General features: G+C 48.7%; 4 protein-coding genes across 4 annotated transcripts; 2 read left to right on the forward strand and 2 right to left on the reverse strand.

Moving 5' to 3' along the window:
* The first annotated feature begins 2,766 nt into the window (after positions 1–2,766).
* Positions 2,767–7,780, forward strand: N7473_010181 (putative serine/threonine protein kinase (Kin4)). Its single transcript, XM_057156120.1, has 5 exons — positions 2,767–3,174; positions 3,481–3,696; positions 3,796–5,129; positions 5,188–5,482; positions 5,551–7,780. The coding sequence occupies exons 3-5, from the start codon at positions 3,834–3,836 to the stop codon at positions 7,095–7,097; spliced, it is 3,138 nt and encodes a 1,045-aa protein (XP_057004775.1). The 5' UTR covers positions 2,767–3,174; positions 3,481–3,696; positions 3,796–3,833; the 3' UTR covers positions 7,098–7,780.
* A 610-nt stretch (positions 7,781–8,390) lies between these two features.
* N7473_010182 (Ldh family oxidoreductase) lies at positions 8,391–9,476 on the reverse strand (the record flags this gene model as incomplete). Its single annotated transcript, XM_057156121.1, has 1 exon — positions 8,391–9,476. One exon carries the CDS (start codon positions 9,474–9,476, stop codon positions 8,391–8,393), a length of 1,086 nt encoding a protein of 361 aa, XP_057004776.1.
* Positions 9,477–13,008: 3,532 nt separating this feature from the next.
* Positions 13,009–15,217, reverse strand: N7473_010183 (Zn(II)2Cys6 transcription factor domain-containing protein; the record flags this gene model as incomplete). The annotated part of the gene is made up of 3 exons (XM_057156122.1): positions 13,009–13,974; positions 14,034–15,012; positions 15,066–15,217. 3 exons carry the CDS (start codon positions 15,215–15,217, stop codon positions 13,009–13,011), a joined length of 2,097 nt encoding a protein of 698 aa, XP_057004777.1.
* Positions 15,218–15,692: 475 nt separating this feature from the next.
* Positions 15,693–16,177, forward strand: N7473_010184 (Dabb family protein; the record flags this gene model as incomplete). Its single annotated transcript, XM_057156123.1, has 3 exons — positions 15,693–15,711; positions 15,771–15,999; positions 16,060–16,177. The coding sequence occupies 3 exons, from the start codon at positions 15,693–15,695 to the stop codon at positions 16,175–16,177; spliced, it is 366 nt and encodes a 121-aa protein (XP_057004778.1).
* Between the last annotated feature and the right edge of the window lie 25 nt (positions 16,178–16,202).

The raw sequence follows: 16,202 nt of genomic DNA on the forward strand, positions 1-16,202 counted from the left end.
CCGAAGTCAATTGAAGCGCTAGAGAAGAATCAGAAGAAGATATCAAAGAAGGTGGCTACCTTTGACCCGAAGGTTCAGCGAGATATTGCAATGCTTCACAATCACCACAGGATAATCTACGAGCGGCTTATGATGGCGGAAGCGACTGTTTCGCGAATTAGGGCCGCTCAGGAGCCCTTGAGGCGCCCAATTACCAAGCGCCAGGTTAAACCGCTTAGCCAAACTGGTATACTAAGCGTTCGCGATGCGAATCGGTCAATCAAGACTAGAAAGGAGAAAGAGGCTGCTGCGGAGGAGAGGAAGCTTGCGAAGCAGTATAAGCAGGCTACTGGTTTGGATATGCCAAAGAGGCCCCAGGAGGATATTGATAGGTCTACCGAATCGGCTAGAGTAGCCCTGGAGCGAGGAGATCTTTTTTATTTAGGCTAGTTATCTAATTTGATGGTTTTTTTAGACGCATGGTAAAAATGTGACGGGGATTTAGGGGTGACGGGGATTTAGGGCGCACCCATAAGCGGAAGCGGTGGGTGGGCCGCAATATCATGGAGGGCACAGATATCAGGGAGCGGTTTACTCCACACCGACTTGAGATGGAGGGCTGGAGGGCTGGAGGAGATCTTGTCATGTTCTTGGTGGGTGTGGAGGCTCTTGCACATTGATGTAGGTAAGGCGCAAGGGTTTCTTAATTGATGGGATGCTTAGATAGCTGCTGGAGTTGGCATTGACATTGCAATACTGTACGGAGATACTTCAAATCGGCTCTCGTGAGTCGCTTAACCGTATCCTATCAATGACCGACCGATTATAATCTTGACGTGGAGAGTCGGGTGAGTCGAGATCGCGGGGCCTGTTGAGGTGGGGATTTGTGGAGCGGGTAAGACGGTGACCCCAGGAACGGGGGGTTGAGGCTGTGAGTGTGAGCAGAGGTTTGTCTCCTTTTTTCTTCCCCTACAGTAGTACTGTAGTCGGTAGACAATCTTCAATTTCAGGGTATGATACTGGATGATGGATGTGTGGACGAGAAAAAGAAGGTCTGTCCAGTGAGAAGGTCGGGAAATTCACGTTGCAGAGCGGAAGTAGTCACGATCTGCTCGATCGAGTGGGCTTCCTTGGGACCTGCGGCGCCTTAACCGTGGATGGAGGTCTCCGCCCAGTATTGTACCACGGATTGAGGGTAGAGAGAGAAAAGGGGTATCTCAGTAGGAATTGAAGAATACTAAGAATCATTGAGAAGGCCAGTCAACTAATCTATAGTTGCCCAATAATCTACTTCATCTGGTGGTTGTATGGCATACTTGATGGGATCAAAAGCCAGCGGGACAGACAAGTCTGTTCAATTCCACGCTAACACTCCGGAGGCTCATAGTGGCATTGCTCGTTAAACCAAGTAAATCCAGCAAATCATATATTGGACCAAAGCTATGATCCTGCGCTGACTACAAAGTATGGAGTCGGAGAGCTCTTCTAATCAAAGGTGTATTCATAATTACCACCATATACTGTAGCTCAATGCTCATTTAACCTAACGACTCTTACATCATGAGGAACACGCTAACTAAGTCTAACGAATCTGATCTAAAAGTCCCCTTTAATGTACACAATCAATGGCTAGCCCAGTGCTCCGTCACTAAAATGTTCAAGATCCCGATCGATTTCTCCGTCGGGGCATAGCCAACTAATGACGATCGTCCCTGGCGAAGAGCCCACTCCGCGCAAATGCGAAACAGCCGGTGCTAGCGGGCTGGCGCCCCCTTTTTTGAAACGGGAGACCCTCTTTCTTTGTTGATGTTGTTCTCTTTTTTCCCGCAGGCTAAGAATAAATATCCTCCTTATGCAAGTAATTAGCTTGTTGTATGTGGACCAAGGAGCTCTAGCTCTCTGGTCCAGGTCTGATGTTTGGTCCAAGAATTATGATCATTCAAAGCATTTGACTCCAAGTACACATGGTCCGAGCTGTCAACTTTTCCCTTTTCTTTATATTTTTTTTCCTTCTTATTTCCTTTTTGACATGCTGTTCCCCTTCTCGTCTGCGCTTATTATTTATCTTTGTCGATGCGGAGACTGGCCACATGCGAGGATCAGCCCTCGGGCCTCGCACCCGTTTCGTTCTATCACAGGCGAGGCAAGGGACGCAGGGGGAAGACGTTCCTGATCACGATAGACGAGGGAGCTAGCACTTGGCAGGATTATAATTGTCACCAATAAATCATGTCGGTTGCTGGAATACTGACATATCATCCGATAATTATGCGATAGTGTCGTGTATGTTATTCTACAATTGTAGAATAGGTATCCTCGGCTAGTAGTCGCGGCCGTTTCGAGGATATTGGAGAACATCGCCCTAGATCCGACTGTATTCTGGCATTTTCAATTCCAGTTTCTTCGAGTCAATTGACACTCTTCTTCTAGTTCTACCCTCCATATTCCATATACTTACTACGTCTGTAGAATTGTAAACGGCGTCATCCATGCTCGACGACTCTTTCAAGACCCGCAACTTCCCCCAGACTCCACCGAGACCAACCCGCTAAACCCGCTAAAGCAGCTCAACCAGCCAAAAACCCGCCCGAACCAGGCGCTAAACAGCACTAAAACCGCGAAACTAACCTCGAACCACCTGTGGCCCCGTCTGGGTTGCGACGGTCTCCCTCGACTTGCGCTTACTGCTCCAGTTGGGTGACTGTTACTGCTGCCGCTGCTTGCTTGCTGCTGCTTGCTGGCTCTCTGGGCTGGACAACTCCGTATCTCCCTCGCACTCCTCCCTCACTCTTCCTTCCCATCCTTTCTCTCTCATCCCTCTTGGCCCTTTCCCTCTGGCCTTTTTTTTCCTTTTGCTGTTTCTTTTTTATGTTATTGTCTTTCTTGTCGGTTGCCCCATTTCCTTCCCAAAACCCTCACCAGCCCCCTTTTTTTCCTTTCTGAACCGCCCGACCGAACCTCTCCCCTCGCGCCCCCTGTCCGCGCGAAACCGCCCCTCCGTACCCTGGATTCGATCATGTCCAGCATCCGCAATTGAACCTGCTGGAATTGATCCGGGACTCTTCTTCGCGTCTGAGACATTGCTTCTTCCGCGTTTGTTTGTCCCCAGTTCTCGGACAACGTGCGACTGTCGCTGTCTGATCCGCCCGTGGGCCACGGAGAGAAGAGAGGGGACTCTAGAACACTGCAGTGCAGGTATCTTCATTTCACCTTTCCTTTCTCACAAAGTTTTTGCTTTGGCGACGCGTCGTTCAATCAGGCTCAGATTGTGACCCGGTGTCCTATGTGAATCTGCATCTTGATTACCCCCCATTCCCCATCTTATTTGCGACCACTAGCCTCCCCGGCGTGGCGGTAGCATTCCTCTTAACCCCCCATTCCTCCGATCGATCTCCTGTCAGTTGGCACACTCTATTCCTGATAAAGTTGCACATTTTTGTCGATTGCCGATAAGACTGTATCTGGGAGGCTTTGACTGACATGCTTGTGATTGATTGACAGCTGGTGAGGCTGACCGTTGACACTCGGTGAGTGCGACCGATCGCCCAACTCTTTGCCCCCAATCTTCGTCGCCCAACACCCTCCGGGAGAGCTCTGGTGTTTCGACGCGCCGTGCCCGTCGCAATTGGTCTTTTCGTCCTTTCCGATCAAGTGCCTGATCGAGGGCTGACGTGGACCAACTTAAAAGTCCCGGAACTTGGTGCTTTCAATCTGAAGGTGTGTTGTTAGACGCGACAAACAGATCCACGCGCACGCACCCGATCGTACAAAGAAAAAAATCTTGCATGCAACCCGAGTACTGATACCCATAAACAGCCAATTCGTGAGGCAGGCCCCAACCAGCTTCCTCTGCTATGAGCACTTCTCATCCTCAGCCCCTCCCTCTCCCTGCTCACGCTGCACCAACCTCGAGTCATACCACGCCATCCCCACAGAAGCATGCGCGCAACAACTTTCCCGACATGCTAAGCTCCCCGCCGGTTCCTCCTCCGAGGACTTCCTCTGCCCGCCGCAGCCCCAATGGGGAAAAAAGCTCGCGACACAGCAAAAGTCGATCTGACCGCAAGGAGAACCGCGACCGACCCCGTGAGGACCGCAATGGAAAGAGTCGAACCCGGCGACCAGACCCTCCAGAAGAAACGACTCGAGAATCGGGCAGGTCACGAGAAGTACCGGAGTCGACTTCTCGGGTAAACCACGATATGGAGGACGGCGCGAGCCAGGAATTGGTGCGAGAGTCTAGCGCGGTCATCAATTCGGTGCTGGTCAGCGATCCCGTGGTGGACATGGAGAGAGAGCTGGTGCGGCAAATGGGTGGCTCAGATGCCGCCGCCGTTGCCGTGGAGGCCAATTCCTCCAGCTATGGCGCACCTGGAAACGAAGGCGCTGAAGAGGGAGCCCGTACTGGGCATCGCAGCCGACACGACTACAGCAACAACGGGAAAGATCTCAAGCGCAAGGAGACTACCTTCGGCACCTACATTCTCGGTCAAACCCTCGGTGAGGGTGAGTTTGGAAAGGTCAAGTTGGGATGGAAACGAGATGGAAGCATCCAAGTCGCCATCAAATTGATCCGAAGGGAATCTCTGGGATCGAACCCCAGCCGGCTACCCAAGATCTACCGCGAGATTTCCATCCTGCGCGAGCTCGCTCATCCAAACATTGTCCGTCTACATGAGATGGTTGAAACGGACCGCCACATTGGTATCATCATGGAGTACGCGTCGGGTGGTGAATTGTTCGACTACATCCTGAACAACCGTTATCTCAAAGACAACTCGGCGCGCCGATTGTTTGCGCAATTAGTGTCAGGTGTAGGGTATCTGCACAAAAAGGGCATTGTTCACCGAGATCTGAAGCTGGAGAATCTCCTGCTGGACCGGAATCGAAACATCATCATTACTGATTTCGGATTCGCAAATACCTTTAATCCCATCGATCAATTGGAGGAGGAGATTGAGTACAACTTGACCAACAAGGAGTACGTGAAGCGCAAGCGCCTGGACAAGCTGGGTCCCGATGGGCTGCGTCGGGGAGACCTGATGCAGACCAGCTGTGGAAGTCCCTGCTATGCAGCTCCAGAGTTGGTTGTCAGTGACTCGCTTTACACTGGTCGAAAGGTCGATGTTTGGAGCTGTGGTGTGATTTTGGTACGTTTTGATTTTGATACTTTCTCGCGCCAGTTTAATCCTAACTCGCGTTGTGTAGTACGCCATGCTCGCGGGCTATTTGCCGTTCGACGATGATCCAGCCAACCCGGACGGTGACAATATCAACCTCCTTTACAAGTACATTGTCACCACGCCTCTGACCTTCCCCGAATACGTCACTCCTCATGCCCGTGATCTCTTGCGACGGATTCTGGTTCCCGACCCCCGAAAACGTGCCGATCTCTTTGAGGTCGCTCGCCACAGCTGGCTGAGTGAGTATGCACACATTGTGTCGCACATCACCAGCAGCACTACCAATGTGGCAGACATCGCGAACTCAACAGTACCAGCCGGTAAGATCTTGAACCCTGTGGAAACAATACTACAAATCCCAATCGGATTGACTGACCACCTGTTACAGAACCCAAGAATGAAGCGCCGGCACTCGCACGCAGTGCCTCAGTTCGCGAGCCACCCAAGACCAGCCATGGCTCCGTCCCCGCTGTTGGCGGACTCAACCACCATGCTGGTGATATTTCACAGGGATCGCCAAGCGACAAGTCAAAGACATCTCGTGATGCTAAGCGCAGAACGGTGCAGGTTGAATATGTCGCTCCACAGTCTCAAACAACAAGAGGAGAGTACCAGGAGACTTCGGAATCACAAAGCCGGGGCACTACCAAGCAGGAGGAGCAAGCGCCTGCGCCACCGGTCAAGGATACAACCACTCGAACGGCACCGAAGCCTCCTGTCAACTACGACAAGCCATTGCCTGGTCACTTCCCTCGATCTACCTCGGACAATGCCGCATTCACTGGAACACACACAACGGCCACCGCGGGGCTCTCCACCACGAGGCCGACGACGGGTGGTTCCATCGCATCTTTCCATACTGGTCGCCTTCCATCCCGAGGCTCCTATGGTCAGCCCGTGGCTCCTACTGTCACGGCGACCAACACCGAAGGTCGACTTGCACAGCCAAAGAGTGGCCAATTCTCCCTTGCGCAGAACCCGGCGCAGGCATCAACTGCTTCCATTGGCCGTCCCAGCACACAACAACTTCCTTCCGCATTCAACCCGACTCCTCGGCAAGAGCCTCCTAAGGGTCACAAGCGCTCAAACACTGTCTCAAGTATCGGAGAAAAGCTGTTTGGCCGCTCTGGGTCACTCCTGGGTGGTCGCAATTCGCAGTCAAACGCGACATCTCGTGGGGATCGCCAAAACAAGCGGTATCCCCCTACGAGCATGAAGGAGCCTTTGCCTCGGGAAGATTCTCGTGTTTCCATGGATTCCCGGAGGTCAATGCAATACTCGCATAGTCGCAAAGCGAGCCAGGCTGGCGAAGGCCGCGCCCGTCGTTTCTCTCTGCTTCCATCGTCTTTCTCCTTCCGGAACTTCTCTGGTCGAGACCAGACCCCGGAGGAGGTATCCCAAACCCCGCGCACATTGGAACCAGTTGGACCGCAGCGCCCAGCTACTGGTCCAGCCCAGACCCGACCTCGCGCAACGAGCTATGGAACACAAGAAGCCATGGGTATGGTCAGTGAAGGGCCTGCGGAGGAGGCATTCGACAACAAGGACTCCGAGCCTTTCAGCTACGAGGCCCAGATTGACCAACAATTCGCCGAGCTGGGCAACCGATTCGACCAGACCCAGGATTCCTTTGGCGCCATTTCATCCGAACAGGTCTATCAAAATGACGAAGGGTATCAGGGCCATAACTACACTTACTCGTCAAAGCCGAATTACTACGATGATTACAGCGGCACCTACGACAACATGCCCCGTCAGTCAATGCAGGCGGGTAGGCGCGGGCCTCATGTCCTGCAGAAGAGCCACCGCAAATTTGCCGATGCTTACGAGTACGAGCGGGACGGATCCCACCATTCAGGCAGCTCTGGTGCGGCCAGGAAAGTTATGGACTTCTTCCGCAGACGAGCCAAGTCTCGTGCTGGTGATGACCGATAGTTCCAATTGTACAATGTCTTGTCGACTTTTGTTTGAATAAGTGATCGACTCCAACAAGCCTCGCAATGAGTGAAATCCTCGGATGGATGACACCACCAAATCCCCACCCGCCTTGCTTCGATACAAAGCGCAAACTCAATTACATCTTTGCTGCGCTCAAGGCATTAATTTTTGCTTCCTCCCACGCCCAAACTCGAGTGAGAAAAGAAGAAAGCAGCGAGGTTGTTCGAATACCCCCATGTGATACCCTGCTTTTGTTTCAAGTTTTTTTCTACATTCTGTGCATGGAGCGAAATTCTTCATCATCCGTTGGGTGTTTGATTAATTATCTAGCATGTTCATTTCCTTTGTCAGAATACATTTTCCTTATTTTTCTCTGTGTGTGTCTTTTCTTTTCTCATTTGGCTAATGTGTCCCCGTTTTTTTCGGGGTTCCTCTATTTCTCTTCTTGTTTGATTCAAGCCACCATGTTCATTTCTCCTGTCATTATTATCTCTGACTGTAAAGTGGGACCGAAATCGTGACCTTCTTCAGAGCTTTACCATCCCCTTTTTTGTCCCATCATTGCGTGATCCATTCATTTGCTCATATCATCCCCATTGCCCCATGTTCTTCTAGGCTCTCTGTCTTATACGGGAGGTGGTTCTTTTGAACGATAATTCAATTTTTGATGTTGAGTGGCATTAATGGCTTTTGCTCTTATCCTGCATACGTGCTTCATGTGCGTTCCATCTTATGGTTTGGTTACCTTGGTTTGCTTACTTACCACTTTGGAGCGGCATTTGTTTTCTTGGCTGGCAAGTGTCGAGACATGGGACATTTGCTCTTGCTCTTCTTTCGCGGTAATGTGTCCAGCTCTATTTTGGGTTTTTTTGGCTTGTTGCCCCGTTTTGGGTGGGTTAGTACATGGGCTCTTGTTCATCGGTTTCTTGGGTGTAAAGATGTCTTTTTTTGCCTAGTTAGGGTGCGACCAAGCTTGTGTTTCGTTGGGTTCTATTGCCCTCTGTTTGAGTATACTATGATTGATTGGCATGAAGGTTTCTTCTGTAGTAATTATCCTTTCTATCGTAGGATCTGCTACCCCGTAACTTCAGGGAGGCATTTTAGATAATCAAAAGCTATTTACAAGTATAAAACTCGATGGCTATAGAGATATATTTAAGTCCCTTCATGATAACCAGGGTCGCGTTCAATAACATATGATACAAAGTCTTAAGCGTTCTTTACTATTTTTTAGAAACATCATCGGCATGCATAGGTCTCTTCATACCCATTCACCTATGACGACACCCTTCAACCGATCACCTTCAAATGCTCAACACCAACTCGGTCAGCTTCCTTATTCAGACCTGCAATCTCTGCCTCAGCAAAAGGAATTCCTTCCACCAGACGCTTCTCCTCCGTAAGAATCTCGATCTCCCCAGGGAAGTAAATTCGATCCACGCCCGCCATCTTCTCCGACTCAACCACTCTCTTATAGAGATACGCCATCCGCTCCTCAAATTCCTGCATGGTCATAAACAAATCCGGCTTGATAGCAACCAAGAAATGACCCACGTCCGCGGGCTTAGACGGATCATAGGGATTCGTAACATGGCCAGCGAACGCAGCCCCGGAAAATACACCAGAGAAAACATCCATCATAATCGACAGCGCCGACCCCTTCGGTCCCCCCATAGGCAACATGACCCCCTCAAGCGCCTTGGCAGGATCATCTGTCTGATTCCCGTCCTTATCAAGGGCCCAATCAGTCGGAATGCGCTCCCCCCGTCTCAAAGCCTTATAAATCTTCCCCCGGGCCGCAATCGACGGCGCCATATCAAGGATAAACGGCCTCGAAGCATCTCCAGCAGGTGCACCACACGCAATAGGCGAAACACCCATCAACTTCTCCTTTCCACCCCAAACAGGCAGCGCAGGCGAAGAATTGGTAAACACAAGACTCATCATACCCGCATCCAGAGCCTGCTTCACCAGCCAAGCCGACATACCAAAATGATTCGAGTGCTTGATAGATACCATGCCCATACCAAACGTTTGAGCCATTTCAATAGCGCGGGCCATACCCGCGTGCGCCGCGACAAAGCCGAACCCATTGTGGGCGTCGATTTGCGCAGCTACGGGCGTGATTTGGCGTAGTGTGGGTGTGGCAGTTGGGTCGAGGGCTTTTTGGCGAATGCGCTCCATGTAGGAGGGGATTCGGTTTGAGCCGTGGGTGTCCACGCCGCGTAGGTCAGCTGAGACTAGGCATTTTGCGACTATGGCGGCGTTATCGGGGGGTGTGTTGTTTGCGATGAGGATTTGGGTGACGAAGGCTTGGAGGTCGGCTGGTTTGATATTGTGCATTTGTTGCTGTTGTTGTTGGGTGGTGTCGACCATGGTGGGTGTTTTGTATTTGAAATCCAGATGTTTTTGATTTGAGATTTGGATTATGTCAAGAATTGAAAGATGTTTGGTGGATTCTGAAATCCGAAAATACTGGTGTCGGGATGGGGTTTATATTGCGGAGAAGGTTGGGGAGTTGCGGATGTTACCCGTTGCCGGCGGAGGACTTCCGATGGTGACTCCCTTGACGGGGGAAAAATATGTGTCAATAATCCACCCAATGTTCCATGATTTTGCCATTGGTTCGCATAGCCGACTAGGAAAAAGATGTTTCACCCATAGTAAAAAGAGAAAGGACAGCTAAAATAAAAAAAAATGGACGAATGGCGATTCGAACGCCAGACTTTTCGCATGCAAAGCGAACACTCTACCAACTGAGTTATACGCCCGTTGATTAATAATCTGAACGATCTACGCGATATCGCGAACATCCGCCAGCCTGCATTGACTTTTTTTTGAGTTCGATTCTTAATCAAAACAGAAACATAAGAACGATTTCCGCTCTCATTCGCCAGAAAGAGCAGACCTTGGCCTAATAAATAGGGTGATACTGTTGCCACCCCCAACAAAATCGAGTTGCACCCTAAAATGCTTGATTCCTGTCTGTTTGTTTCTAATCTAAGAGGTAAGGATAGGAAAATGGAACAAGAATTAGAGTAAACGTACTGGTAGATATAGAACCCCTCGCTCAACGTTGAATGTTGTTTATACTGAAATACTAAACTAAGTTGTTCTAAAACTATGTCAGGTCCGGATATCACCTTATGTTAGTTTGCGCCTGAGACTGTTATTCGGACTCCTCTAATCGGTGCTACAGGTGGATCGTTTACAGCCTACATCTGTCCAGTACTAGGTAGTAATAGCATCCCAACCCTTTCTCGGCTGTTCCTGCTTCGGAGACTTGGTATCTGTTCTGTTAAGCTTCGGTGAATTATTGTTTCATCAGTGCACTATTATGTATAGAATACAACGGTATTAGTGAGCTTCTCCTTCGAATCCTTTCTATTCGATTTTGTTTTTCTATCATTTAACATTCAATTAAATGCCGCAAATGAGCACTGGTGGTAAGCTAGCACCCTCTGCGGTATCTGCCAATCGTGTTAACGGCGTTTCTTGTTATGCTGCTTCTAATAAGAGCACCCGTCGTAAGGCATACAACAATGTAACTATCTTGATTTCTCTGAGCAAGATGATTAAATTGATCTCCTGAAAAGATGATTAAAAGGATGATTGAAGAGATGATTAGGATATTTGCTTTCTATATGAACTAGTAGCTATATTTATCTCTGTTGCTGTGTCGCTTTATCTGTCACTTTCTTTCTTTGTCTCTCTTTCTTTGTCTCTCTTTCTTTGTCTCTCTTTCTTTGCCTTAAAGTCAAACGCACTCACAAGTGCATCATGTGTGGCGTTCGAGGCCACTTTAAAGAGCAGTGCCCGGGCGTCCTCCGGGCGCAAACTTTGACCCAGATGTATGCCCTCGTAAGTGGGCTGAACCACGTCGAGACTATAAGAGTATCTGTACTAACGTACTCGCAGGGCATGCCGATGGACGTGGATTACTAGATGCTCCGTACTCGGCTGTGCCTCACTCTGACCTATGGTGTATAGCTGGGCAATGCCCGTTTGTCTGCCCAGGCCCCTGCGGCTAGCGATCCTGCACCGGCCCTTGAGGCCAAGACGAAGACGTGGTGGCCCCCGGAGCCGAGGGCCATAACGAGCCCCAGGAGGGCAGAGTATAAGTGATATCTCGGAACAAACGCTTGCTTGCAATTTCTGTTACGATACACCTGGTATGAGGTTATTCACAAATGTTGGTGCCTCGGGCTAACAGGACCCTGGTAAGCCACCAAGCTTTCGGTGGAGGTTCACTGGGGCTTCGCTGCCAGTACGTGTACGAACTCCTACAAGGAAGACCCTTGTAGAGGTTACACAAGCCTCGTGTTTTCCCCGCTCTCATTCCCCTACCAAGGATACACCTCCTTCCTGTTTTGAGCGATATGACTGTATATTAATTGATCCATGTTGGAGTGGTTTTGCATTCCTCGAGAAACAGTCTTTGACCTTTCTGAACAATTGACTTTGTTCCTTTCTCCTACCTCATTGACAGGCCTCTATCCTGACTTATAGAGTATATCTTTACAGAGGGGTATGTGATAGTCACGTGACTATAACCTAGTATCTAATTTTCCTACTGTGAAGGGCTGAAGCAAGACTTAATTCAATCTAACTAGGCCAACATGCTGTTTACAAAAAGCTTAAGGAGAGGAAGTTTATCCCGCGCGTTCTCCATGTCAACATGCCAAGGTCTCGTGATACACGTGACCTATATCGGGCACTGGCCCGTGACACCTACTGCTTATACTAGATTTATCAAAACTGCTATAGGATAATGGTTTTGATTGCGGGTTTTTTTAATTCCAACTACGCTCGAGTGGCCACGTGCCACTTTTTAGCTACGAGCTAAGTAGAACTCCCTATACTTAGGTCGGGTTAATAATACAGTGCTTTTGAACAGATCAAAGCAATTTTAAGAAGGATAGATAACTAGAGGATCAATGTCATCGTAATAATATAAAGAATCGAATCATTATGCTCAATTCAATCAACCAGGTTAGATAACAAAATGAATCTGATCTGGTTAATCAAAATAGCTACATTGTTAAAGCAGTGGACTCTGCCAGACACTTTTAGTAGACAGGGACTTTCTAATGAAAGTAATCCGAACTTGGTTAACATTCACTTCGCAAGGATAGTAGAATAAGAAGGAATCGGAACTAAATCCTTGTTCAGGTAAAAAAAAATATCTATAACAGGGACAATTCAGGTCGATTTCAGGTTTACGGGGTTGATGGTGGATGTTGGGGGGAAAAAAATATGGACGAATGGCGATTCGAACGCCAGACTTTTCGCATGCAAAGCGAACACTCTACCAACTGAGTTATACGCCCGTTCGATATAATTTCCCAAAATACTGTCATAAACGCCCACCGGCTCCGTCTCAGTCTGTGTATTGTCTCTGTCCACCACACGGTCTACTAGTTGGTCGAGACCCATGTTATCTTTCAAAAAGCACTCTGGTACATAAAGGTAATCTGGAAATTTCCTGCACTGGCTGCGGTAAGGCATGCACGTGTCATGAACCTCGCGTAGTATACTTCGTTGTCGAATATATATTTCTCCCGGCGCTCTAAGTCTACATCTTAATCACTTGCCTCGGTAAATGTAGATGTATACATACCAACCGGCACTCATGAATTATCTTGAGTGTCATCTGAGTTCACAAATTATTCATGTTTTTGCCTACTACGCGTTTACATCTGAGTTACAAGTGCACCCTGCCTACCTGACCGAACACAGGACGGTTCCTACAATACACTAGAGGAACCCTACATAGAGTCAACCCTATGTCCGATCTGGAAGAACCTTGGAAAGAAAATAAAAAGGATGTTATACAATTCATCCAATCATCAAACTGTCGAAACAAACCAGTGTCCGATATCAAAACAATTCTTTTTCACTATACAATCTAGTTCCACACCACTGCATTCGGATCTAGATACTGTTGAATGATGCTATCAAAATCAGGCACCCCCGAGAAATCCATGAAACCACCGGGCATCGCATCATTTAGACAACTTGAACCATCCAGACTGTAGTCGTAACTGTCTGGATATGAGCCCGTTGAGGGGGCAATGTCGATGGCAGAGTCTACCTGTTCCGGCAAAGCTGAACCAGGAGCTTCATTAGAACTGTATGATCGGGTGTGCCTCGCGGTGCTTGCGGTAGGCTGGGCTCGAGATAGTCGCGGCGATACCTCCAAGGTGCGCAACCGGAGCAGGCGCTGTACTGTAGCACCCGAAAGTTCATGGATACAATCTCTTGCTCGCCTAGCCTCTGTCCAGTATTCCCCAATGCTGCTTAGAATATTCATTCCAATACCTGTATCAGCGACCAGGTCATCAATTTGAATCTGTGATGTGACCTGCGGTAGTCTCCAGAGACAGTGAAGCATAATCAATGTGCTGAGAAAGATAGAATGCACAACCAGTCTGCTATACAGTAGTGATTCCTGTTTGTACAGCTCCCCAAAGCCACGGAGTAGTTCGACCGCGTGTTGAAAGCACTGTGCTAGTAATTCTTCCGACGGATCTGGAATACCAGGACTTGGCCTGAGCACCAAGATCATCATCTCGTGATATTTGGTCTCGCAGAGTTTGGCGATTGATGCCATATTGGCGGTACGGGGGATTTCCGCGTGCCATATTTTCAGCCGATCGATCATGTCTTTTTGCCAATGATGGATATCGGGGACTGGTGGGTATGCGTATTTGGGAGGATCTCGACAGATACTATGCATGACGTATTTGATTTCAGAGTTCAGCTTTGCGAGTTTGAACAGATGAATTGAGTATGTGATGTGAGAAGGTGTGTCGTGAGACCTCTCACCAGCAACAGCATCAGCGAGGTGCCTATCCGCGACATCCGATGGAAGCTTGTAAAATGTTAATTCTCAGATTCTAGTTTTCAGATCACGGTTTATGGTTTACTCACCCGAAGCTCACATGCTTCATCTCTCACACCGATCGGCCGCCCCATCATCGTACCCAATGTTCGGTCAAAACTGTACACGACCCAAAATATTCGGGTTCGCATCTCTTGTTCCAAAAATGAAACACGGAATGAGGACGAGGTGCGTATATCTCGCTGAAGACCAAGATCGATCAGTGCACCTAGGCATTGATAATTCAAACCCCAGATGTTCACTCCACAAGAAGGATTATGTAAAGCATAGACCATGAGAAGAAGTTGACTTTGAAGGCTTTCTAGAGACCCTTCAGCACAAGCACTTTCAAAGTATTGTGTTGCCGCAGTATAGTATCCCTCAGCTGGTAATCGAAGCCTAAACCGTCGCGAGAGATCTGACGCCGCTATTGCGAGTACCATGTAAACATGAAAAGCATTCGAGGGATCAGGCTTTGCCGCTGACTCTTCCGTATACATTCTTTCCAAGCGTGACATATGAGACGGCTCATGGAGAAACGGATAGAGAAGATGAACAGTGGAAAAGTACTTTGAAGAGAGCTCGATCGCATCTTCTCTTCGAGAGGGTAACACGGCAGGGGTATTGAATAACTCTGCCGAGAGCGAGATTGGCTCGTCTACGCTGCGATTGCCCGGTGGTCTTGATCGCCGACCAGCACTAGAGAAGACAAGATTCGCAAGAAAGTAGCCACTTGAAGGGCCGATATATCGTGCCTCTCCGCCAGAAGAAAGCGTAACCAGGCCAATTTCATGTGCCTGTCTTGACTGTGTGCGGGATTGTTGCGTATTTTCAATTGGCAGAGGCTGATCTTGCCGAGGGGATGTCATCGCCGCAGCACCCTGACTACCCTCTTCAAAACCAAGAGTTTCGTCATTTGCATATTCATTAGAATAAAGAGGCGGACCACCTTCCAAAGAGACATCGGTTCTTTGCTCGCGGACTAAAGACTCGAGCCACTGAACACGCCTCTGCAGGTTTGCAATGTATCTATTCCCGAATCAGTAAGAACATAATATATGAAACGAAGCTTGATCACTCACGTGCGGTTGACCTCCTGCTTGCCATCATTAACACATGGCACATTTGCCTTGATACAGGCGCCGCAACTCGGAAGTTCACCATTGCAGCGAATCTTGCGTCTCTGGCAACGCCGGCATGCAGCACGGTTTCGACTCCGTCGTGGGGTATCCATCGAGTAGGGCACTTGTCAGTAAACTACACTGCTTCTGGTTTTTCCGGACTCCGAGCGGGTTACTGGCAGTCTCAGTTGTCATTGACAGAGGGAAAATCTCGGATGAAAGCCGCTCATCCGCACCCGTCTTCGCCTCGTGGATGACTAACGTATCAGAGTTTCATGGAATATTTAGGTAAGAGGGAAGACCCTTCGTTCGGAGCAATTTCCTAATAAAAAGGATAATTCTTGATGAAGAAGTACAGAAAGAGTTCTTATGGTTTTATCAACGAGGTTGTAATAAAAAGCACTGGGTAAGCCATGCAGGGCGTCAACATGGCCATCACCATCACCAAGTATAGAAACCCCACAATATGCGGATGGCTTCCGTCTCTCCGAGAATCCTCATACAAGTTTAAAAAGGCGATAAAATCCTCACCTTGTTGCTTACATTACCATTGCAAACTCTTATCTTAACCAGAGATAAATCATCAAAATGACCATCGTCCACATCGGTACGTTAAACACTCACCACCATCCTTCTCCCACTAACTCCATCTCACACCCCATCCAGTCCTCTTCAAATTCCGCCCCGATACCGAAAGCAGTATTAGAGAGAAATTCATCACCGAACTAAAGATGTTAAAAAACCTACCTTGCGTGAAAAGCCAACGACTCGTCGTGGGAGGTCCCTCAATAACAGACCCTTCGTCAAAGAGCAAGGGATTTCAATATGCGCTGGTGAGCTACCATGAAGATCGGGCTGCGCTGGATGCGTATCAAGCTAGTAGCGAGCATGAAAGGTATGTGTTATTGATTGTGGAATAGACTTGATGGATGGATGGAACTAATAGTTGGGATAGGGTGACGCATACTTTTTTCATCCCTTATCGGGAGGATCTGGTGCGGTTTGATTTTGAGGTGGATGGAGAGGATGAGTGTTTGTTGGGATTTGGAGGATTTTCTGGATCTGAGGTATGAGAGGTGATGATATCCACCTAGAAGG

This window comes from Penicillium subrubescens, assembly GCF_028828155.1.
Source record: "Penicillium subrubescens strain IBT 31985 chromosome Unknown utg000007l_segment0_segment0, whole genome shotgun sequence".
Classification (NCBI taxonomy): Eukaryota; Fungi; Ascomycota; class Eurotiomycetes; order Eurotiales; family Aspergillaceae; genus Penicillium; species Penicillium subrubescens.

Excerpts from the sequence above, each read along its gene's own strand:
- N7473_010181 (XM_057156120.1), top strand. The coding sequence starts at position 3,834 with ATGAGCACTTCTCATCCTCAGCCCCTCCCTCTCCCTGCTCACGCTGCA. Across the intron at positions 5,130-5,187 it reads GGAGCTGTGGTGTGATTTTG|TACGCCATGCTCGCGGGCTA; the intron begins GTACGTTTTGAT and ends CGCGTTGTGTAG. Across the intron at positions 5,483-5,550 it reads GAACTCAACAGTACCAGCCG|AACCCAAGAATGAAGCGCCG; the intron begins GTAAGATCTTGA and ends CACCTGTTACAG.